Genomic DNA, 25,156 nt, shown 5'->3' with positions numbered 1-25,156 from the left:
CACCACCAGATGGACCCAACCACCGCCAGACAGTCCAAAATACAAGAGAGGCTTAACCCCCACCAGGTAGTCCTAACAATCACTATATGTGTCTGGTGACAACTATCACCAGATCAGCCCAACAACTACCAATGATGAAATAGTTCCTTTATTACATTATAAAACACAGTTCATGTATTTATAAACCACCACCAGACACTCCCAGTCATCACCAGATGGACCCAAAAACCAACACCTGACAGTCCCAACCACCAGCAGATGGGTCCAACCACCACCAGATAGTCCCAACCCCCACCAGACAGTCCCAACTGCCACAAGACAATCCAAACAACCCCCAGAATGACCCAACCACCACCATCTGGGTCTAACCACCACCAGATGGACACAACCATCACCAGATGGGTCCAACCACCACCAAATGGACCCAACCACCACCATCTGGGTCTAACCACCACCAGATGGACCTAACCACCACCAGATTGACCCAACCACCAACAAATGGAAACAACCACCACCAGATGGGTCCAATCACCACCAGATGGATACAACCACCACCATCTGGGTCTAACCACCACCAGATGGACCTAACCACCACCAGATTGACCCAACCACCACCAAATGGAAACAACCACCACCAGATGGGTCCAATCACCACCAGATGGATACAACCACCACCAGATGGGTCCAATCACCACCAGATGGGTCCAACCACCACCAGATGGGTCCAACCACCACCAGATGGACACAACCACCACCAGATGAGTCCAACAATCACCAACAGTAAAATAGTTCTTTTAATTTAGTGTAAAACACAGTTCATGAATTAAACTATGAATTTAAGGCAATGCCACCTATTTTCTCACTAATTTTTTCCTTAAAGAAAGAGAACTTGGAATATGACAAAAACAATTAGAAATAAGTGATCCAGAAACTACACATTGGTTAAACATTGTTGCTACACCCAACCTCGAGGAAAGTTAACGCTAATGTGATGGTTAGCAGATTTAGCATGACTCTGACATGGTCAGTGACCCAAAAAAAATTAAAACATACCAGTAATGATCCAGTTAAGGAACAAGATATCCTAAAAGCAACAATTTCCCACAGTCAGCATGTAAATATGGAGCAGGAGGATCGAGACCCAGAAGAGATGTTGCTACAGACCAATCACTTTAACACAATTTGGCTGGGAAAACTGCACTAATTGCATAGCTGGGAGATCCATCCTGCTAAATTTATACTGTTTCAGTTGAAGTAAAATGTTCTGGTTGCTGAGGAACACCTGGAAAACACAGATTTGGCCTCGCTGGTACAAACCATTAGTCATGGTGGTTTGTAGGAGGACAAGTGTCCCACTCATGTGGTAAGTTGCTAATGTAGTTGCAGACAGGTGTCAGCCATCTTTAATGTTTATTTCCCAGTAATGTCGTCAGACGTCCTCTGTTATTAATGAATCCTGCAGCAGAAGTTCAGATTTCACTGAGTTCAGGTCTAAAATGAGCTCTACACCTTCCAGTGATGTCAGCAGAGCAAAGAAGGAGCTTTTTATAAAACAATAAACAAAGCCGAGCCACGAATCGGGGAAGCAGCTCACATTTCAGGCCACAACAGAGCCTCAGTGACAGACTGTAGAAAGAGTGAAGAACTGAGTGAACACCCTCCAGTCTCGGGCTGGTGCGGCGCAGAGATGTTTGCTTTGGAAGTGTTTTAGCATTTTGCTCTGCTTGTTCAACGTAGTAATGTTGATATTTAGGTTGACACTTTTTTTTCTTGTATGCAAGTGTTCGATGTTCAAATGTCATCATGTTATTTATAACTGTGTTATTATGACAATCACAACAACATGTTGAATATATGAAGTATTGAACAGAAATCAGCACTTTACGCCTTCATTTGTAGATCTTACGAAAGAGTTTGATTGAGTGAATCATGAACTCCTTTCAGACAAACTGAGAAATATTGACATTGACCCTCAAGGCTCTTAACTGATTTGAAATGACTTGACAGGTGAGCCCCAGCATTTCCAAGCTGTGGGTTATAAAAGAGATGTTTTAAGATAACTGAAGTTGGCTCAAAGATGGCAACCATTTTACTGACTGCTTAAGTGATTTAGACAGGCCTGCTGCCATTTGGGTTCTCTCAGTACAACTGCTTTGTGTTCCCCCACATAAATATCACAGATGGAAAAGGTTGTTCCTGACACGCCTTAATGGAAAAAAAAGAATAAAGAGGACTTAAGTAAATTTTCAACCTTAACTCGTCTCATAGCACCATGATGCCTAGCATGCTGTCCAGCACCATCATAAGGCGGATGGGCTGCATTAAGCAACTTCTCATAGATTTTCATGAAATTTTCAGGAGTTGTGAAATACGAAAAGGAAGAACTGATTAAATTTTGGTGGTGATCCAGATCACTGTTTGGATCCAGGAATTTTTGTAAAGGATTCTTTTTGGTGCTTGGAGGATGTTTGCGCTCTCCGAGTGTTTTTCTAGTTTCATACTGAGGTTCAAAATGATCCTCTTCGGTTTTCTGTTCTTGGGCTCCAATAACAGACTTGGCCGAAAGGCCTTTGCATACCTACTCCGAATATTTTGTCTGAATAATTCACACAGCAATAATTTTTATTGGATCTGTAGAAAGTAAACATGAGGAATTCCATCCAGTCATTTTCATACCTGTAAATGATCTTATTTTGGCCGGAAAACTCCAGTTTTTTACCCGTCTTTCCTGCATTGTTATTTTCCTGTAAATCTCCTGGATTATGATACGGAGAGAAAATAAATCGACATGAGGATAATAAACATGCGGAAACCATATAACTTCCGTCACCCAGACACACAGCCACCCTCTCCCCCCTCGCCAAAGATCGACCCGAGGTGAGCGAAACTCTTTCTCCAACCGCGACCCTCTTGGCGTTTGTCAAAGAATATCCATTATTTTAAAATCCAGAACTAGAGGTATGGATTGTGCAAGTTTTATTTTTTCGAACTGAAGTTGATATTTAAATAATCGCATCTGACAGATATATAATCGACCAATCAGAGAAGCCATGTTGACTGATGGATCAATCACTTTCGCTGCTGTTCCATTCAGACTTTGTGTCATCATGGCCGAGCGTCTTTATTATGTCTTCTCTGTTTATTAAAGCAAGCAGCTCGCTGCTAAACAGATCCTCCATCTGTCCCAAGTCCGTCCTGAGGTCCGTCCTGAAGTTTGTCCTGATGTCCGTCCTGAAGTCCGTCCTGAGGTCCGTCCTGAAGTCCGTCCTGAGGTCCGTCCTGATGTCCGTCCTGAAGTCTGTCCTGAAGTCCGTCCTGAGGTCCGTCCTGAAGTTCGTCCTGAGGTCCGTCCTGAGGTCCGTCCTGAAGTCTGTCCTGAAGTCCGTCCTGAGGTCCGTCCTGAGGTCCGTCCTGAAGTCCGTCCTGGGGTCCGTCCTGGGGTCCGTCCTGAAGTCCGTCCTGGGGTCCGTCCTGATGTCCGTCCTGAAGTCCGTCCTGAAATCTGTCCTGAGGTCCGTCCTGAAGTTTGTCCTGATGTCCGTCCTGAAGTTCGTCCTGAAGTCCGTCCTGAAGTCGTCCTGAAGTAGTCCTGAAGTCCTTCCTGAAGTCCAACCTGAGGTCCGTCCTGAAGTCGTCCTGAAGTCCGTCCTGAAGTCGTCCTGAAGTCCGTCCTGAAGTCCGTCCTGAAGTCGTCCTGAAGTCGTCCTGAAGTCCGTCCTGAAGTCTGTCCTGAAGTCCGTCCTGAAGTCCGTCCTGAAGTTCGTCCTGATGTCCGTCCTGAAGTCGTCCTGAAGTAGTCCTGAAGTCCTTCCTGAAGTCCAACCTGAGGTCCGTCCTGAAGTCCGTCCTGAAGTCGTCCTGAAGTCCGTCCTGAAGTCGTCCTGAAGTCCGTCCTGAAGTCCGTCCTGAAGTCGTCCTGAAGTCGTCCTGAAGTCCGTCCTGAAGTCTGTCCTGAAGTCCGTCCTGAAGGCCGTCCTGAAGACCGTCCTGATGTCCGTCCTGAGGTCCGTCCTGAGGTCCGTCCTGAAGTCCGTCCTGAAGTCCGTCCTGAAGACCGTCCTGATGTCCGTCCTGAAGTCGTCCTGAAGTCGTCCTGAAGACCGTCCTGATGTCCGTCCTGAGGTCCGTCCTGAGGTCCGTCCTGAAGTCCGTCCTGAAGTTGTCCTGAAGTCGTCCTGAAGTCCGTCCTGAAGTCGTCCTGAAGTCGTCCTGAAGTCCGTCCTGAAGTCATCCTGAAGTAGTCCTGAAGTCCGTCCTGAGGTCCGTCCTGAAATCCGTCCTGAAGTCCGTCCTGAGGTCCGTCCTGAAGTCCGTCCTGAGGTCCGTCCTGAGGTCCGTCCTGAAGTCCGTCCTGAGGTCCGTCCTGAAGTCCGTCCTGAAGTCCGTCCTGAAAGCCGTCCTGAGGTCCGTCCTGAAGTCCGTCCTGAAGTCCGTCCTGAGGTCCGTCCTGAAGTCCGTCCTGAGGTCCGTCCTGAAGTCCGTCCTGAAGTCCGTCCTGAAGTCGTCCTGAAGTAGTCCTGAAGTCGTCCTGAAGTCCGTCCTGAAGTCATCCTGAAGTAGTCCTGAAGTCCGTCCTGAGGTCCGTCCTGAAATCTGTCCTGAAGTCCGTCCTGAGGTCCGTCCTGAAGTCCGTCCTGAGGTCCGTCCTGAGGTCCATCCTGAAGTCCGTCCTGAGGTCCGTCCTGAAGTCCGTCCTGAAGTCCGTCCTGAAGACCGTCCTGAGGTCCGTCCTGAGGTCCGTCCTGAGGTCCGTCCTGAAGTCCGTCCTGAAGTCGTCCTGAAGTAGTCCTGAAGTCCGTCCTGAAGTCGTCCTGAAGTCGTCCTGAAGTCCGTCCTGAAGTCCGTCCTGAAGTCGTCCTGAAGTCCGTCCTGAAGTCATCCTGAAGTAGTCCTGAAGTCCGTCCTGAGGTCCGTCCTGAAATCTGTCCTGAAGTCCGTCCTGAGGTCCGTCCTGAAGTCCGTCCTGAAGTCGTCCTGAAGTCCGTCCTGAGGTCCGTCCTGAGGTCCGTCCTGAAGTCCGTCCTGAAGTCCGTCCTGAGGTCCGTCCTGAGGTCCGTCCTGAAGTCTGTCCTGAAGTCGTCCTGAAGTCCGTCCTGAGGTCCGTCCTGAGGTCCGTCCTGAAGTCCGTCCTGAAAGCCGTCCTGAGGTCCGTCCTGAAGTCCGTCCTGAAGTCCGTCCTGAGGTCCGTCCTGAGGTCTGTCCTGAAGTGGCCGTGTGCCAGCTTCAGATCCTGGATTAAACAATAAATCTCCCCAAGTTCTCCTGTCTTCTCTGGAACAAGATGAACCCAACGTCTCTGTTTGTCTTTTCTCTTGCAGCATCAGCATGATGTTGTCTGGCTTGATGTGGAATTCATCTCGTGAGTTTAAGAATTTTCAACATTGTTCACAATTTCGCATTGCACTTGGTGTGCATAAACAGAAACGTCAATAATTCACTTCCTAATTATTCGTAATTTCATGCCTTTTATTCACATTGGTAAGGCCGTAACCCTCTCCAGAAATCCAGAAACACTTAAACACAACCTGACCAATCACACGGGGAAACTTCTACGTAACTGTGCTACGTAGCAGGGCTACGTCATGTATGGAAAAGGTGTATGTCAAGTCTCTGCTGAGAAATGCGGAGTATGTGGCATCCCTGACCTTATGCAGACACCATGTGAGTATAAATCCAGCTTAACTCTCACAACGTGTGCAAATCAAGGCTGCCATGCTCTCCTAGTTCTCCTAGCATTGGTTTGGGACACTAGGAACGTGAGGCCACCTGCACTGTTGCGAGGTAACGTATTGCAGCGTTACGATATTGACTCATGCGAGCAGGAGCATGAAAACAGAAACACAATGGTGAATAGTTTTAAAGAGCATTTTTTTCCTCCATGTTGCACAGCGACAAACACTCGTGCCTCAGCAGTTGGAAACAGATTGATAAACTGTTTAAGTTACTGCCAAAGAAATACTAAGTGACCTGCAGATCGGCCTTGTTCATTTTTCACTGTTAGTCCAGGTGCGATGTACTGCCCCTAGTGGTGACCTCCAGTACTGAGCCTGTTGCGTCCTCCTGCAGCAGGTATGTACGGAGATGGTGCTGAATACTAGCATGCTTGTATGAGTCCACAGCAGGTAGGTTACATTCCAGCCATTCCTCGGCAGATGGAGTCGGGCTGAAACCTTCTCCTGGAGTCGAACTGGGTTCTGCAGGCCTCATCAACCACAGAGCGCTGTCGGTCTGGTACGACATACAGCTAGAATTTAACCTTTATTATCTGACCGTCAACTTCTCTAACACACTTTTTAATTCTCCTTCTGCATGTCGCTGTGATGATTTTAATCTTTTATGTAAACTTTTATTATTTTCTGTGTCTTGTTACAACCTGTTGTGAATTGTTTCGGTGTTTTCTTGTTTGATGTGCATTTAAGATTTTGTTGTTTGCTCATTTTCTGACTCACCTGCTGAAATAAAGGTTGAATAAAATGAGCTGTGAGGGAAAGTACAGCAGCAGCAGGACTGGTTTGTTGAGCTGTTTTCTTCCTCGAGGCAGGAAGTCTCTCCAGACTGACACTCTGTTCACGCCTGACATGACAGATTAGTTTGTGATACGACGTTAAAGGGTCCATCGCGGACTGGAGCCCTGGGGGACACCTGGGACAAAGCCTCACTGTTATTTCGTTTTTCTCCAAGAGGTAGACGAACGTGGCATGTTGAATGATTCCAGTTTCTGGAACAGGAACCAGAACTGCTGCTACTGATGATTCACAAAAAATAAGAAAAAAAATGCAGTTTTACTTTAAGACTAAAAAGTTTTCCTGTAAAATCAGATTGTTTTTAGATATGACAGTAAAAAAAATGAATGAAACGTGTTGAATGTCTTTAAAGTCATTGTTTGTGAAGCTGAATGTGGCTCTAAAACTATGTTAAATCTGGAAACTTTTATATTGTTATTAATATTCTTATATATATTTTATGTTGCCGTTATGTGTAGAAACACTTTTTAATGGTGATTTTTGGTATTTTAGTCCAACATTCAACGGGAGGCATCCTTTCCATCACATCACACACACACAACTGAATCAATCTGATTTCTCACTAAGATTTACCAAAATGTAAAACTGTGTTTATTCTAAGCATTTTAATATGATTCTTTAGATGTATAACATGTTTTATGTTTATGTTCAATACCAGGGATCAACTCTGACTATACTTGCATAATTTTCTAGATTTGGTGAGACATGATAGCTTTGGTCTGTAGCCGATTAGCTTCAGCTAGAAGCTAATCGGCTTCTACTAAACAACAAAGAAAATAAAGAACCAGACGTATACTGCAACGTTCTGCAGCTCATCAGATGCTTACTGTCATTGTTCTGAATAAACGGTGCCAAAAGATGTGAAAAAGTTCATCACATGTTGCTATGTTTGCACAACAAGTAAAGAGCTAACTTAGCCGTCTGCTAACACTGAGGCAAAAAGAGAGTTGGTTTTACATCCAGACTGTTCTTCCATCAGACTCCAAGCAGCCAAGGTGGACTATGTCTTTCCTCTGGAGTTTCTGACCTCATCAGGCACGGTTTTCACCTTCTTACTTTCTTCAGACATGAAAAACTTTGGTTGGAAGAGGAGGAAAAGTAGCACAAAGCAGAGTCCTCTGGACTTATAGAGGGTGGGTCGTAAAGCAAAGCGCTCCAGGTCACATGACCCCATGGGAGACGGATTTGCTCCGAGTGCACCCCCCCTCAGAGCACCGACTGACCCCAGAAATCCTCCATTATCACCTGTGTTCACCTGATGTTTGGCTCAAAAGTTAAATAAAGTTAGTGCGTCAAGTTCTGATAGATAAAAAACTGAATTCAGAATTATGAAGGATTGAATGTCTAATTCTGTTTCTTTGACTGTGACAGCCGTGATTAATGTGAATAAGAACCAAATCAAAATGGATTTACATCCGCTACATGTATTTTACTTAAGCCAATGTTATGGAATTTCTGGAAAAGGAGATTTTGTGTGTCAAGTGCAAATAAATCCAACTGCAAATGCAAAGGACACAAATCCGTCGATAGCTGTGGGATCAGTTACAGATTCAGTCATATAATTAATGAACTGCTCTCCTGTTAGAGATGCTGCAGGGATGCTTGGTTCAGGCTGCAGAAGCCTGGCCTCCGAATCACCTGGGAAGTGTTTGCCTGCTCCGCCGACGCCTGCTGTTGTCAGACGGCAGGTTTTATCACGCAGACCCTCAGACATCTGTCTCGGCCTGGATCTTCCACCTGACTGAACCCAAACCACGGGCTGTTCTTCTGAACTGCCACTTTTTATGATCAGTTGTTTGGCAAAGAGGCGATTGTTTGTCTTTCATCAAGCAGCTTGACGGAGTGGAACAAATGACGTTATTCCACCTGCGTTCACTTGCAGCTCGCTCAAAGAGGAGGACGGGATTTGTTGCATAGAGAGTAAATATTGTTGCTTTCAGTTATGAAACGTGTTCTGCTTAGTGACCCTGACACAATACCTGCACCTAATGTCATGGATTAATACTCACATATATAGTAATACTCATGAATATGTCATATCCAGATATGTGTCTTTATCAGGAATAGTGTGCTAATGACTTTTTCTGCACTAAAGTCTGACAGTGTTTCCATAATTTGTAAAACAAACCTTTTGGTCCGATTGAAATGAATGGGATTTGGCTGAAGATGTTACACCTGCACCAGGCTCTGCCACGGTCACATCCACTGAAATCAATTACCCAGGTAGCAGTTCTCCTGATTACTAATCATTCCCTGTCATCTGTTCAGTTCACCAGCCTTATAAGCACCGGGTTCCCAGTCACTCATCGTCGGACCTCATAACTATCTGCAGCTTTTTTCCCGTCGCTTTCCCCGGCTCCGACTCACACACCTACCCAGATGATTATTCAGATTGCTCTCCTGGCTCTGACCGTCCAGGTTTATCTGTGGCTCATCTCCTCTTACTCTGATTCTCCTGCCTGTCTCAGGATTCCTCGTGTGCTTACTTCCCGGCTCTGACGTCTCGCTCGACTCCTGGACTCTGTCTGTAAGCTGCAACTTCCACTAAGTCATGATATTATCCACTCAGTGTCCTTGTGAACTAATCTCTTCATCACACCTCCAGACTCCATGGGTCCTTCTTTATAGAAATGAGCCACAAAGCAGCCCACTTTGCAGACATGCAGCTCTGGTCTACTTTCACCTGGAAACATCAGTTAGTGTTTATATGGGTCATGAAAGATAAAACCTTTTGACTGGCTGAAAGGACATTTTGATATGTTTTACGGTCCACGCTCAGTTTTCCTTCACAGCACAAATTATATTTCAAAACAAAGGAATTTGAGTTGGCTTCATATAAACCTGGAAGCGCTGGTACTTACAGCTGTTGAGCTACGTTGCTCCAAGCATCAGAAACTTCGCTTCGTTTGGGGAAATGTGAACGCACCAAACGAATTCTGATTCGGATCAAAGAAGCGGACTCAGTCCACCTACAAATGCAGGTCTTGGTTCGGTTCAAGTAAACCAAATACAGGAAGCAGACTACAAAAAAGCCACTTCCTGCATGTGGCGTAGCATTGCATTGTGGGTAAATCCATAGCGATGGCGTTAAGGGTCCTCTGCCTCGTCTGGTGTTCATACTGCGTCCATTGTTGCAGTGGATTTCTGCAGGATACTTGCATAAGACACAATAAAAACCCAAAACAGCCATAGTTTGGTCTCCATGTTTAACTGGCAGGTGGAGGAAACAGAGTTTTCTTCTTCACGCCGGTCTTGTCCTCTCTTCTGCTAAATACTAGTGCAGCGCCACCTCTGGTGGGAATGTGGAGATATTATTCTAATGGTTTGACTGGTTTGACCAAAGAGCAGCGTGAACACGACCTCGGTCCGCATGGATACACCCCCCTACAGCTGAGCTGAGTCCCCAACCGGATCGAGTCTAGCGGAGTCTAACTCCCATTGAACAGAAACTTGGATTCTGAGACCAGAATACAATTCTCAGGTGTTTTTAACTCGCCGCCATTTAAATTCTCTTTACATGAAAGTGAAATAAATTACATCTGTGAGTGCCTCCAACTTCAAACCTTCTAGCAGTCGTGGTTAGAGAACGTTTTTAATAGGACACTCTTTGCGAACAGTTCTTGGCTGTTTGAAAAGTTCTTTGAGCCTTCACTCATGTCTGTAATATGATATGTCTTTGTTGTCATAGCAACAGCAATATCAAATGAGACCCGAAAGTGCAGGTGAAGCCAGAAAGGCAGCCACTGCTAATTGGTGGTGAGTGTGTGTAGAGAGCCTCCGGCTTCCGTTTCCTGGGCGTGCAAGTGGCGGATGACCTGACCTGTAGCACCCACACCAGAGCCACCATCAGGAAGGCCCAGCAGAGACTCTTTTTCTTGAGGCTCCTGAGGAACAACCACCTGTCTCAGTCTCTGCTGGTGTCCTTCTACAGATGCTCCATCCAGAGCATCCTCACCTACTGCATCAGCATGTGGTTCTCCAGCTGCACAGCTGCAGACAGGAAGAGCTCCAGAGCGCTGTTCTCTACCGTCCCTGGAGGATCTGCACAGCCAGCACTGCCTCAAGAGGGCTAAAATGATCCTTAGGAATCCCAGTCACCCTGGATGTAAACCTTTTGAACTGCTACCTTCTCACAAATACTACAGGTAAAAACAAAAACAGACTCAGAAACTGTTTTATGCTCATCAAGGCACTGAACGCTACGCAAGCATCCTGAAGCCAGAACTCATCACAGCACAATTCCACAATGTGCAAGATCTGTTTGACGGATGGATGTAAGGTCTCGTGTGTTCTTTTACTTTTGCTACTTTACGTTTACGACGACTTTTTACATTTTTAGATTTTTATACGTTTACATTTATTTACCTCTGTACTTTATAACTTTATACTTTTTATATTTTATCATTTTTATTAGGGATGCACCAAGCGTGTGTACTCGTACTTGGTATTAATAAAAGTGTACCGCTACCACAACCGATACCACACTAGTCAAGCCAGCGCAGACATGCTTCAGACGTGTTTTAAAAGAAATAAATTCCTAACATTTTTTTTTACACTAAAAGCGAGATCTTTGTTTCAAAACCACACATGTAAAGTTGTATTTGGGTAAAATGTGCCAAATCAGAAGAAAACTTGTTGAAATTGTTCGATCTGTAATGTTATTATATTTGTATTGGTGAGGTAACTTCAGAAAGGATGGGTCATTTATTACAACCTAATGAAATCTTACAGTTATAATAGCAATAATAACCATAGTCACAATAATGTTCACATAAACAGATTTGGTATTGACAAATATCTGCAGATATTCACATTTTAAATATCAGTATTGGATTGGAACTCCCAAAAAGTGGATCGGTGCATTTTTTCAAAATCTTCTTTTGTAGAACCAGCACCTTGGGACGGTCTGCACATTATAATTTTGTTGTCCTGTAGTGACAATAAAGACATTGCACTGAATATGGACAAACACAGGTGAGGCTACATGAAGAGTCCAGACGAACATTCCCCACATGGGAACCTTATCTACATCCCAAATCTAACCCTGAAGAGCCCCACATGGACATGCTGGCAGGGAGTTTCTGAGACCTTTTGCATCATTTTATGGTAAAAACTTTGTTCAAAACCTTGTTGTTCACAATCTGATCCATAATCCCCCTGGTGGACCACCTGAGCCAGAAGACTGCACTACAATATTTACATGTTACCTGGTAGAATGAGACTTTCCTCCCCTTTTCCCTTCATTAAAAACCAGTTTAAAAGAAAGTGACTCAGGAATTCAGGACAACGTTTTGTTTATTTGTAGTACTAACACCTTTGGCAAGTTGGCAAATTTAGTACAACTCCTAGACAATATCTTAATTATGTTAATAAATAACAAATACTAACTTGCACAAATAAAAAAAACACAAACACATATAAATAACTGAAATGTTTCTTTTTTTTGGTGCTTTACAGTGGGATTGGATGTCATTTTAAATAGAAATGTATTGATTTATTGTTAATGCAATATGCACACTGGTGAGAAATAAATACTTTTAGTCTTTACTAACATGAAAAGAACAGTGATTACAGATGGTCCATTACAAACATCTAGAAACAGCTGATTGTTCCACTTTTACACCAGAAGAGCTTTGTGTTTGGTTAAAATCACTTTAGCAGAGCTAAATATGACTCATTTTTCATGTAAATGAACTGTTTGTTTACACTGTAATCCCTAAACATGAAGTCTGGTGTTAGAGGAAATCATTTGAATTTGGAAAAAACAATTAAAAACAGCTGATTTTATCCCACTCAGTTAAAGTGGTACCTATATGGCAGTTAACCGTTAGATGAAAAGCCAAATGTACTGCATTAAAACTCCAAAATTAGTTCATATTTATTGTAAGAATTCCCTTTTCTTTGGCTGGTGGAGGTCAGTAGGTCTGGAGATTGGTAGATCCTGCAGTTCCGGCTGATACCTTACAGGACTATCTGGTGATCCGCTAGTCTGGAAGATGCGGTGGGTGAGGTGTCGCCGACAGGATCAGGAAGCGAAGTAGGAGCTGTGCATGGAGTAAAGATGGTCTATGGGGTTCCCTGTTGCTGTGTTCAGAGAGCCCACGTCAATGAAGCAGTCGCTTAGACTTGTCAGAGAAGCGTCACTGTCCATGTCATGGAAGATGGAGTCGCTACCTGATGAGATTTGAGGTAAAAAAGACAGAAACATGTCTTACTGTTAGTGTGTCCTGGAACCAGTTTAACCAGTTTAACTGGCCAGGAATCCTAATTTACTTCATTCAGCTCAGCTGAGTTTGGATCGTGATGCATTTCTAACCGTAGGGGTTCATGTGATCACCAGGCATCTGTGGAGGCGTGAGGCCCTGCTGGAAGCAGTCGGTGTTGTAGCCACTGGTCACCAACTGCTGCTGGTTTGGAGGTAGAGACCCTGAGAAGGAGCTGAGCAGACCCTCCATACAAGCAGGCATGACCTCTGGAAGAGTAAAGACAGCCATGTTGTTTGTGATTCACTAAAACTATGTGAATGTTCAGATTTAACGCAACCAGAGTTTTCATTGGATCTGCAGTGAGCAGACCCTCTCTGTGGAGCCGGAACCCTGTCTGGCTTCGGGAAGCAGAACCGGATCCCAGTCTGGCTTCGGGAAGCAGGACCTCCTCTCTACCTTCAGATCTTCAAACTTTCCTTTTTGATCAGGCTTCCTGGTCTGACTTGGTGACCCTGATCCTCCCTTGAGCCACGGCTGCTGGGAGACGTCCCATGATGCACTGGGCTCCTCTTTACTCTCTTTATTCTGCATGTAGAAACATCTAACGTTCATACGTGTTTCTCTTCTTCTGAACAACATGAGAACTCAACCAGAGATCATTAACCACCACCTCTGATGGAGGTTTAGCCTCCTGGTTCTGGTCCTGATGGAGGTTTTCCTTCCTGGTTCTGGTCCTGATGGAGGTTTTCCTTCCTGGTTCAGGTCCTAATGGAGGTTTTCCTTCCTGGTTCTGGTCCTGATGGAGGTTTTCCTTCCTGGTTCTGGTCCTGATGGAGGTTTTCCTTCCTGGTTCTGGTCCTGATGGAGGTTTTTCTTCCTGGTTCTGGTCCTGATGGAGGTCATCATGTGATGGATTTGTTATGACTGGACTTTAATAGACTTTGGGACCTTGCAGAGTAAGGTCGGTTGGAGGAGGTACAAGCTGAAAAGGGGTACTGAGGTGAACTGGTGCTATGGAGATAAAATAGTGAACAGTGATAACATCAGACCAGTTCTCCTGGTTACCGTCCTGCTTCCTCTGGTGTTTATCACTCCTTGTATGTTCTGCCACATGCAGATGGCTTCACGTTGTCAACTTCATCAGCTTCCATAGTCTTGTTGTGTGGATCCAGATTTGTTTTTTTTAATATTTTAAGTTGTCTTTTCAAACCTAAGTTCCGCTTTATGTTTGTTGGCCAACAGAGATTTTTAATCTTCAGGTTAAACTTTAAACAGAAACATGAAGTCATATCAAAAGAACCCAAACTTGTTTTGTTGTCGATTTCAGTCCAAATGTCTAAAAAAAATATGAAGCGATATAACTTCCATATATATGTGTATACGATGGCTGAGTTATCTAAACTGCTTATCCTCAGGACGTCTGCTATTATCCACAAGGCTCCCTGTTATTCCAACATCTACTTCAAACAATCCTCATTTCTGGGTTTGCTCAGCTCATTTGGTTATCAGCAGCAGCTTCCGCTGTAATAAACCTGCTGTACTGCCAATATTGACATGCTGGAAGTCCCTGAACAGACAGAGGCAGCACTTGCCAAGGCAGCGAGGCACTTGTATAAACTGTGTGCTGGTTTCCACTGCCACATCAGAGTGGCAGGAAGCCCACAAGCCACGAGGAACAGTGCTACAAAGACAACCAGGGCTCCTTTTTATTGCACTGCAAAAAACTCATGTTTACCAGCAGAGATGTGGCTCGGGCTTCAGAACTTCAGACTCTTTCTAAAGCCGACAAAACTGGTCGTGTTTGCTGAGTGACTGCTCTGTTTATTGTTCCTACAATTAATGTAATATTTCAAGTTGTTTCTTCAAATAATTTATAAATGACTTGGCTCCCAGTAATCACCAGTTAGAGTGGATCCATTCCAGCCAGTAGAGGCATATAAACAGCATTTCTCTTTTAGTCTAACGGGAATCAGCACACACACACACACACGCACGCGATGAAGATCGTCACCTTGGCCGAGCCGTTGGCTGTTGTGCTGCTCCTGCTGTTGCTGTTGTCTACGAGCTAACTTCTTCATCTGCAAATAAACACAGTTTCAGCTCAGAGGGTGACTGGCATGCAGATACTGGGGAGATAAAACAGCAAACAGGTGGGAAAATCAAATATTTAAAATATTCAACTGGCAACAAACAGTCAACAAGAGACGTGATGTGAGTCAAATGTGCAAAGATGCACCTGAGGATGCATCTTACTGAGGAAATATTATGAAAATGTTTTGAATGTTTCCTTAATTAACCCTTTGCTAGATCTCCGATGCCTCTGAGCGCTGCTACATTTTGTGCCTCGATTATAATCCTCCTGCCTGGAAAACCTCCGTAAAGGTGAACTGTCCATCGTTAGAGACCTGTAGAGTTACACACTACCACCCTGAAGAAACTGTTGATGATAGAAGTGGTAGACCTCGAGGAAACCGGAGATCTGGTAAAGGGTTACTCTTTGAAATAAATTCTTGCTGGAAAAGGATGATGTGTGTAAAAATAATCAGTAGTATGTTTATGGCAATGAATTCACCACATGTGTTTTGAGTTGTTGATACTGATGGAAAACTGCCAGATCTAGATAATGTAGATTTTGTGCAGAGGGGAGCCCGCATGTCCTGGGGGGACGCTTCTGGCTGGATACGTTCAGGACTCTTGGGCCAGGTGGAAACTGATGTGTCTGGCGGTTTTGTCTACTGAGGATGTGGAGGATGTCTACATCTTTGGACTGTTGGTGGTTGGGATTCTGCTGATTGGCGGTGGCAGAGTTCTGATCTACCTGAAGACCCATGAGATTCTGGCAACAACTGGCAGGCTGCCTGAATTCTGCAACAGAATGTGCTGAGCTAGCAGTGCACCTGCCAGTCTGGTCTCTGTAACGGAGCTGGTCCGCAGAATTGATTCCAATATAGAGTGGATGTCTTCTAAGATCGGTGGAAATAGACATCCCCCCCCCCCCCCCATTTGGTTGTTTGGAGCTGCCAGAGAGGCCAGTCATGGACTCAAGGCCAAGGGCAAAATATTGCCTGTAACCCAAACAATAATCATATTTGCATTTGGCTTCCCAGTGGCCTTGGGCTGGTGCAACCCCCCCCCCTCCCCGAGAATGGAAGAAGAGATGTTCACAGATGCCCTCGAGGATGAATAAAATATCTTTGATTTGATTTGATTTGATTTGGTTGTGATAAAAGAATTTCAGTTTTATTGCTGTTCATTTTAAGAAAAAAAAAACATTGAGAACTAGAATTTATATGTACTAAAACAGAGATGGAGGAAGGTGGGAGGGTGGAGTTGGATTTACAGGAGAGATAGAGCGGAGTGTCATCGACATACTGTGAAAATGTATACTAATGTAAGGAAAACATTGCCAAGGGGAAGGAGGTAAATAATGAAAAGCAGGAGGGGGGGGGCAGGACAGATCCTTGGGGCGCTTCAGTGGAAACAGTGGAGGACTAAGAAGTAAAAGATTTATCTGTTTCCTGGCTGCAGGGAGACAATGGAAACTGCTGAGTGTCACATATTTTAGTGTTAATTCTTAAAAGTTTACAGTTGTGCTGCTTGATAAATACCATGTAAGTCTTAGAAATTCTCATGGGACGTTGTCTTAAATATTGTTCAAACCAGGGTTTCTTCCTGCACTAAAGCTGGAATTTTGTTTTCCTCAGTTTATGTTGCTTTGGCTGAAACTGGCTGAATGTAATGCTGCATTGTAGACAAGATTATACAGAAGCCATACTTACAGCTTATTCTTCCAAATGCCACCAAGAACAGCAAACAGCAGATTATACTATCTTAATCCTCTGGGCTCAGCTGATGAAGGCCTGGTTTAGAGATCCAGGCTCGTTGGCAAAAGAAACTAAGAGTCCGCCTTCGGGGGGAGGAATCTGGGAAACGTGCAGGGCCTATACTGTTTTAGGAGGGGGTCATGTGTCCATAAAAAGTAGTTTAGGGCTTTATTAGGTTAATTTAAATGATCCTGACTGGCCGAAACCACTGAAACACAGTATCACTGATGTGTTTTGTGTGCTTTTAACTGGCCTCAACACCTCAGTTCTTCCTCATTTCAGACAATTTTCCACTTTAGATTTGACAATAACTTTTCATATTGTTGACGACATTGTTCTTATTTCCTGTCTGGAACACTGGATGGACATTAAAGATGAAACCTCTGACTGGTTTCGTGCTTCTCTGACTAATATTGATGATTCTGTGTCCTCGACAGCTCCTCTGTCCCGTGAGGTGCCTTTAGGTTCAATTCATGGTTGTGTTTTTTTACTTTGCCGACTTCCTTTGGCCTTTGTCCTGAAGAAACGTGTATCTCCTTCCACTAAAATTGTCAAGCTTATGTTTCCATACTGCAAAATAACTGTAAAAAAGCATGATGTGTCTGTAAAATGTAAATTCAAACAGAACCTGTGTTTTATTCCTGAGACATTTGACCATTTTGTGGAAAATAAAGGCTGATGTTGAATCTGATCGCAGCAACACATCTGTAAAAGGCTGGAAGAGGGTGACGTTCACCTGTTCTTGTATCCCATCTGCACCCAGTGCGCACAGAGATTCCTCCTGATCTTTCTGATGTATGACACACTGAACATGGTGGATCTGAAATTGTTTGACAATTTTTAGACCCAGTTTGTTTCAAACTGGTAAAGCTCTGTCCGTCTTTTAATCTGAAATGCTTTTTTTATACCATATTTTTATACCATATTTTATGCCATTTCACTGACCTGTTATTAATTCATAGTTGCTGTTTTTTCTGATTTCATGACGTTCCTGTTGTTATTAAACATTTTATTTTAGAATAAAAATGTCCCATTAGGTCATTTTAACTCTCACGTGAATAAAAAGACAAGAGAAAAATGTTTCTCTGTGTTTTTCTGTTTGTTTTGGACAAGAATAAACAGAAGAAATGTTTTGCAGCAAATGGTTGAGATGTTGAAAAGAAGTTAATAATAATGTCACAACAGTGAAGTGAAACAGTAGCATTATAACACATAGTTTGGGTTTCACACATCCAAACCAGCTGGTAGAGATGCTCAGGCAGGTTTATTTCCACAATGTTTTTAAAGAAATACATCAAAACCCACTGTAAATTTACCTCTACCAGATGGTAGAGCAGGAACTGAAAGGGTTAAGCTTACATTTGTATTAATCTGATTACTAATATACATCTATAGGAACGTGTTTTGTGATGCACAGGTTTAATTTTCTTTAGATAAATAGTAAAACATGAAACTTACTCCTGTTCATAACTAAAATCAGCTCCATTCAAATTCACAATCAGCAGATATTTTCCATGAAATGGTAAAATGTCTCAGTTTAAACATCTGATTTGTAGTTTTACTGGGAATAAAACTGATGAGATCTGGACTGAATTCTGGTTTTATTCTAATCCCACTCAGATCCACATTTCTTTGGGAAATGAGGTGGTATTTCTATGGATAGTTGATGTATTTTACTGTGAGTACAACACTTTGATCCAACCCTGATGATTTAGATGCGGTTTATACGTACAGTGGGATTCTGGCTACTGACCTTTGCCCTCTGGTTCTGGAACCAGACTTGGACCACGCGAACGCTCAGTCCGGTCTCTGCAGCCAGAGTTTCTCTCACCTGCAGACAAGATCACAGAAAACTTCCCAGAGGTTCGGACTGTACCGTCAGATTCAAACCAAACGTAGAATCATCATCGTCGTCGCTGATTCCAGACGCTCGTCCTGATTCCACAGCCGCTCACCTTCCTGCAGGGTTTAGAGGACACTTCAAACGAAGCCTTGAAGGCCCTCCTTTGCTGCGTTGTGAGGATGGTCCGAGGCCGTTTGGGCCGGCGGGGATCCTTGCTCTCATCGCTGCTGTTCCCCGCTGCGAGGAGTTTCTCTGACTTCACATCCGACTCCTCATCATCGCTCTTCTCTGTAATCAGACACAAACAGGTTTCTGCGTTTAGTGGTCCAGCTGTTTCTCAGCAGCTGTCTCAACCCCCCCTCCCGTCCTACCTGAGTCTGAGTTCTCTGGACTGATTGTACCGAGCAGGTTCCTGTCCTTCCTGTAGTCGTTCTTGCAGAGCAGCCAACCGTCCTTCAGGACGAACTCGTCGCCTTTGCAAAGCTGGCGCTCACACACGCAGCAGCAGAAGCAGCCGAGGTGGTAAACACTCTCCAGAGCTCGCATCACAAACTCTGTTGGTGATATCTCCTTCAGACATCCGCTGCACTTTGTGGAAAACAACCTGAGGATCAACATCAGCGAGAACATCATTGGTTCATCGTCCAGCTGGCTGGCGAAACCAATGAGTGACAGGGAAAGTTGGAACAGGAGCTACAAAGGCTGGAAAAGTACTCGTAACAAATCCAAAACAACTGGAGGAACATTTGACGATTAATTAGGTTAATTAGCAGCAGGTCAGTAATGTGACGGGTATAAAAGGAGCATTTCAGAGAGGCAGAGTCTCTCAGATGAAAAGATGGACAGAGTTTCACCAAACTGAGACAAACTGGGTCTAAAACTGTGGAACTGTGTTTAAAAAATGTTCCTTTGGCTTTGAAGATCTCCCAGTGTGTATCATCAAAATACTCAGAATCAGGGAGAATCTCTGTACGCTGGTGATCTGCGCTGAAATCAGACATTTTTCTCTACTGGAAACCAGTTCATGGACTCAGGAAGATCCAGAAATCCCACAGTTCATCCTGAAATCCACACCTGCAGGTTAAAGCTCCATCATATGTGAAGAGGATCCAGAAACACGCCGTCTTCTCTGGACCAAAGCTCATCTAAAATGTTCTGAGTGGAAACCTGGATGAAGATGTGGAATAGTTTGTGGACAGCATGGACGGCGTGTCCTGCAGACTAAAGAGGAGAGGGAGCATCCAGCTTGTTATCAGCCTGCATCTCTGATGGGATGGGGTTGCATTAGTGCCGATGGCGTGGGCAGCTTCCACATCTGGGAAGCTCCATCAATGCTGGAACATCTGCTCCCATCCAGACAACGTCTCTTTCAGGGAAGACCTTCCACCATGCTGGACCACATCCTGATGGTGGAACAGGAGAACTGGTCCAGCAGGACCACGCTGGACCACATCCTGATGGTGGAACAGGAGAACTGGTCCAGCAGGACCACGCTGGACCACATCCTGATGGTGGAACAGGAGAACTGGTCTGCTGCAGGCCAGATGTTTTAACCAGTACAGAACATCTGGAGCTTCATGTAGAGCAGCTGGAATCCTGCATCAGACCAGAACGGGAAAAACTCCAGCTGGTCTCCTCACCTCCCAGATGTTTCCAGATGTTAGAAGAAGAGAGAAAGAAATTTAGTTTTTATTTAAATTCTACTCAGCAGCTCAACTTTTCGCGTTATTGTGATGAAAATGTGTTTTATTGGAGGAGGGATTTCTCTGAGAACTTCCTGCTTCCAGCCTGACTTGCTGGTGGAGGTTGTGTGACGATGAGGAGGAGGAGGAGGAAGGAGGTAAATGTGAGGGAGCTGCAGCAGCGCTCAGTGTTTGTACAGCTGCACCTCCTCCTCCTCCTCCTCTAAGAGATGTTACCCTCCTCTTTTCAGCAGCTCTTCCTCCCTGCTTCACATCTCTCAGCTCGTTTAGCTTTAGTCTCTTCTCCTGTTAGTGGACATGTGTACCATGATGTTACTGGCAGGCAGGAAGGAGACGATCTGGTCCAGGTATCTCCTCCCCCCACTGGCTTTTATTCTTCCTTTAGCTGCTTTTCAACATAACTGATGCATTCCTAACTTAAGGCTAGCACAGCCATCATCTTATGGGCATTTTGGGGCCCACGCCCACCTGGGGCCCATGTGGGACAAACACCAGCAGTTTAGACATGAAACAAAATGTACATAAAAGCCAGATAGTAACACCACAGTGTCTAGTGTATTGCTACTGGTATCATTGGCTGAGAGATGTTAGAAATGTTGTTTCACAATTTTCACAATGTTGTGGTGGGGAAGGGGCCCCCTGGAACACTCTCTGCACTTTTAATCCGGCCCTGCTAACTACCAATATAACCGTACTTTTTGCCCAAAATGAGAGCGAATCATCTGGACTGTGGTGATTCTCAGACATGTCTCACTGATGAAAGCATACAAAGTCTTTTCAGGAACTTAAAACTCTGGTTCCATATGAACGAACACCTAAATGATAAAAACCTTGTCTCTGTGTGGACTCCTCGGGGTCCCTGGGGCTCCATGGGGACCCCCTTTGCACTCCAGGTTGGGAACCACTACTGTAATGGCTGAAATGTGAAGCTATTGTTTTTGGTTTAAACTAAGTTCCACTTTATGAAAAAAAAAAACAACAAACTTTGCAATGACAGATAATCAGGAAATATATCTAAAAACTCAGATGAAAGTAGAGAAAAAGGAGAAATAGGTAACGAAGGCTCCTGCTGCAGCCGGCGAGACCCCCGGCTGCTTCTTCATCTGAATCACAACCATCAGAGCACACGGTAAAGCTCTTATGACAGGATGGGCTCAAGCTTTACATCAGACTTCTTGCAGAAGGTTTTCAGATGGAGAAAAATCCGGAGAAGAAGTTTTACACGATTGGCTGCTGGAGCTGAAGTCACACAGCAACACGTTTATCTGTGACGGGAGACACAAAGCTGAAAAATTCTTCCTCTTCAGGCATCAAATACGAATATTTTACACACACAGCGGCCTGTCAAACACCCCAAGTGTGTTCCTTTTCATTCATTTATTTACAAACTGGTAAATAAATGGCTTTTTGGAAAGAATTTCTGAGCTGTTGAAATGAAAAGTAAAAAAAAAAAGAAAAGGAAAGAGAACAACAGACAGAACCACTGACGTGTTCAGATGGAGATTTCCGACACCTAAAACATCTTAGATGTTTTTTTATTTACTTTTTATCCCAACCTGACTCTGAGAAACTGCAGCACGTTTCCACATCCAGCAGGTTCGTTACTGCTACACCAGTAAGACCAGTTCCTGCATACCATAGACCGTATATGAAAGATGGACGGAGCTTCCGGCGGTTAAAAGTGAAGCCTATGCGGAAGTGCATAAAACTGCAGTTCCCCCTTCATCCACTAGGGGCTGCAAAACAGATCAAATCCCCATAGACTCCCATGTTAAAAAGACAAAAATCCATTTTCGGTTTAATAGGTCAGGTTTACCTTCATGACAACTGTGTGGGGAGTTAATTTTTTTCTAACTCGCCCATTTAAAAGTAATTTAATCTAAAAATTTGGCATATTTAGGGGCGTGTCCTTTTGATTGACAGGTGCCCAACCTCCTGCTTCAAGTAAAAAGAACGTAGAACAACCACGGTTTTTAGCCGGTTAACAACGTCACTTAGCTTTAGCCCGCTTACCTCCGTTAGCTGGTTATCTCCTGTTATCTCCGGGTTAGCTCGGTTAGCTCTTAGCTACAGAAAGCTCGGAGTGCACTCGATCATCCACCATGACGCTCACAGCCCCCCTCTCAGCTCCACCTCTTTGACCATATTTGTATTTTCCAGGTGAGACGACGCACATGCCCCTACCAAGATGGTAGGAACCGCCCACCGAGCTTCAATTCAGCTCTTCAGAAACCTACGGGTGATGTCACGGAGGCTCCGTCCATCTTTTATATACAGTCTGTGGCATAGACACAGACGCCTGAACACACCACTGCAGTAAAATATTAAAATAACACTTTAGCATAAGCACCATGTGGACAATGGGCATCATTTTTCCTTCTCTTTATTTCTCATAGTTTTTATTTTTACTTAAAAATCCCAACCAGGACGCAGATTAACTCAACACCATTTCCTCTAAATGTAAAACATCAAACATGTCCTCTGTGTTTCTCTGCATCTTCCCTAATAAATAAACTCATAAATAACAAAAACAAATAGAACCAAAGCAAACTGGAACCAGTCCCTCTGACCCATTTCTCTGCAGCGTTTTCATCTCCAGTCTGGTTATATGGCATTTTAATTTCTCCCTTATCACATTTAAATATCTGAAAATGTAGCCAATTTCACTACATAATTCAGTTGCTGTGAAGTTTTAACCTTTCAAATGTTTTTATTGATGTTTTTTTATCAAGCTATGAGGATCTGAACTCAAACCGAGACAATTTCGCTGCGAGTGCGGCTCAAATGTTCACCTGACGTGGAAACTTTAAATCCTGTTTAAAAACTTATTCAGGCTTTTTGCTTTTAATGTTTTAATTTAATCCAGTTATTTTACATCCAGTTATGATTTTTGCACAATGTTTTCTTCATGTTTTAATTTTTCTTCTGTAATGTCAAAAAACTTTTACGTAAAGAAATGTTTTGTTCATGAACTGGGATGTAAAAATGAAGTTGCCTTGTGAAGATTTTTTAAACAAATACTTGAGAAAACTCATCACACGACTAAATTTAACAACTTATTCCATCACATTATTTTTCAAATACTGGACTCATCTGGCCCTGCGATGGACTGGCGAGCTGTCCAGGGTGTACCCTGCCTGTCGCCCAAAGCCGGCTGGGATAGGCTCCAGCTTCCCCGCGACCCTGAATTGGAATAAGCGGTTCGGAAAATGAATGAGTGAATGAATGGACTCATCTGTTAGAATCCAAATGCAGAGTTGAAAGTAAAACTTTTAGTCAAAACGCTGCATTAACATCACGGCTGTGACGATAATTTTTCGTCCAGATTCGATTTGATTCCGATTTTTGGGTGCCGATTTGATTTTAAATTGCGATTCTCATGATTCATCAAGATTGCTGAATTTTGTGGATAAAAAATAATTTTAAAAATGTACAAAACTTTTTTTGCTTGCCATTTTTCTTGATTTTAAATTAGGAAAAAAAACAACACAGTAGCCAGACCACTATAATGCCCAAGAAGAAAAAGTAAAAAGATCAATTAAAATAATAAAAATGACAAAAATTTATAATGGATTTTTTTTTTTTTTTTTTTTTTTTTTTGAAAAAAAAACTTGTTTTTAAACAAGAAAATTTGATTTTAAAATTGTGAAGCAAAAAATCCCAAAAACCCCTGGCTGCAGCCTCTGGGCGGGGCTGGATATTGGGCGTGGTTGGATGTCAAATGGGCGTGGTTAGACGGACAATGGGTGTTAGGGGGTCAGGTTTAGCAATGGCCACGAATCAAAATGTTGAGGGGGCGGGGTTTAGACATCCAGCCCCGCCTCATTGTCCAATCTGCAGCCAAGACCCTCTCAAAAATCCCGATATTCGATTTTTTCAATTCGATTTTCCCACCCTAATTACCATGACTGTGCTCTCACTCAGAACCAAAAAAATCTTTTTTCCAGCATCGCCGTCGGACTTCCATCGTCCTCCACCTGGCTCCCACCTCACACCTGGACCATGAATGATGAACCTCGTCCTGACCGGTCCTCCGAGCTCGCCGTGCCCTCTCTGTAGATCTGCATCTAAAGTCTTTCAGCATCCCAAGCTGCAGCTGGACCGCGTCCATCCAACACGCTCTGTTCACGTCTTCACACACTTCTGGAACAACGGTGGATCTTTTTCTGGTTTTCATGCCAGAAATCCTGCAAGGCATCCTTCCATTGATGGTCTGCGCCGCCACCTCAGACCACTTCAGGGAAACCTGAACAAATGAACACCGCTGATTGATGGCTGAGATCTTTTTCCTGCTAGCAAACATGTCGAAGTGAGTCTCCAGAGAATCTCCAGGCCTCAGTCTGACTTCTTGAGGTTTGGCTGAGCAAACAGCAAAGCCCCCCCGCCTCTCTGAAGCCTGCTTTTATTCCTCCCTGCCTTATTCACAATCATCTTTTGATTACTCCGACTAATTAAAACTCCAACAAGCTGCCACCCGGAGCCACCACCCACCTACTGAGCCTGGTCTTTTGATCGCTCACCTCCCTGAAGAGGAAGAACAAACAAGAGAAGAGTGACGGAACACACACAGTCTGTTTTTATGGCTTCATCCTTTCTCCGGTCCTCTTATCCACTTTAATCCTGTACCTCTTTATGCTTGTTAAGCTGCTGCAGCAGTGTGGAGGCGCAGGGCGCGGGGCCAGGGGTCAGGGCTCCTCCAAAGAGGTGGGGCCCCTAGCAGTGGTGGTCCAGAGCCCGGCTGAGACGAGCTGCAGAGGACGGTGAACAGGGATTCACACTACAAGCAGCAGCAAACAGCATTTTACAATAAACAAGGCTAAAAGTCCAGAAGCTGCTTGGATCAGCTGGTTGGTCGGAACCAGCAGCAGAACTCTGGTCCATTTTTACCATCACCATCATCAGTCAGGTGGGACGGGCTTCTAAAAATGACCAAAAAGGCACAGAAGTGTTGTAGGAAGTTCTATCAGGGTTTAAATGCCTAGTAAGAGGTCAGAGGTCACCATTAACCAATATCTGCCACAGAGGAACCTTCTGGGCCTACTGGACCCCCGATGAC

The 25,156-nt window shown here is 44.1% G+C and overlaps 1 protein-coding gene across 1 annotated transcript in view; it reads right to left on the bottom strand.

The window, feature by feature from the left end:
- Positions 1-12,549: 12,549 nt before the first annotated feature.
- Positions 12,550-25,156, bottom strand: part of LOC306768170 (LIM homeobox transcription factor 1-beta-like) — a gene marked incomplete at both ends in the record, with an annotated part of 48,099 nt that continues 35,492 nt past the window's right edge. The window contains 6 exons of the mRNA XM_079256401.1: positions 12,550-12,698; positions 12,841-12,996; positions 14,742-14,808; positions 18,308-18,385; positions 18,510-18,685; positions 18,769-19,001. Coding sequence (XP_079112527.1) covers positions 12,550-12,698; positions 12,841-12,996; positions 14,742-14,808; positions 18,308-18,385; positions 18,510-18,685; positions 18,769-19,001 — 859 coding nt within the window. The remainder of the gene's footprint in view (positions 12,699-12,840; positions 12,997-14,741; positions 14,809-18,307; positions 18,386-18,509; positions 18,686-18,768; positions 19,002-25,156) is intronic.

This window comes from Telmatherina bonti, assembly GCF_933228915.1.
Source record: "Telmatherina bonti genome assembly, chromosome: 17".
Lineage (NCBI taxonomy): Eukaryota > Metazoa > Chordata > Actinopteri > Atheriniformes > Telmatherinidae > Telmatherina > Telmatherina bonti.
The sequence above is the reverse complement of the archived record's forward strand: the minus strand, read 5'-3'. Positions and strand labels throughout refer to the sequence as shown.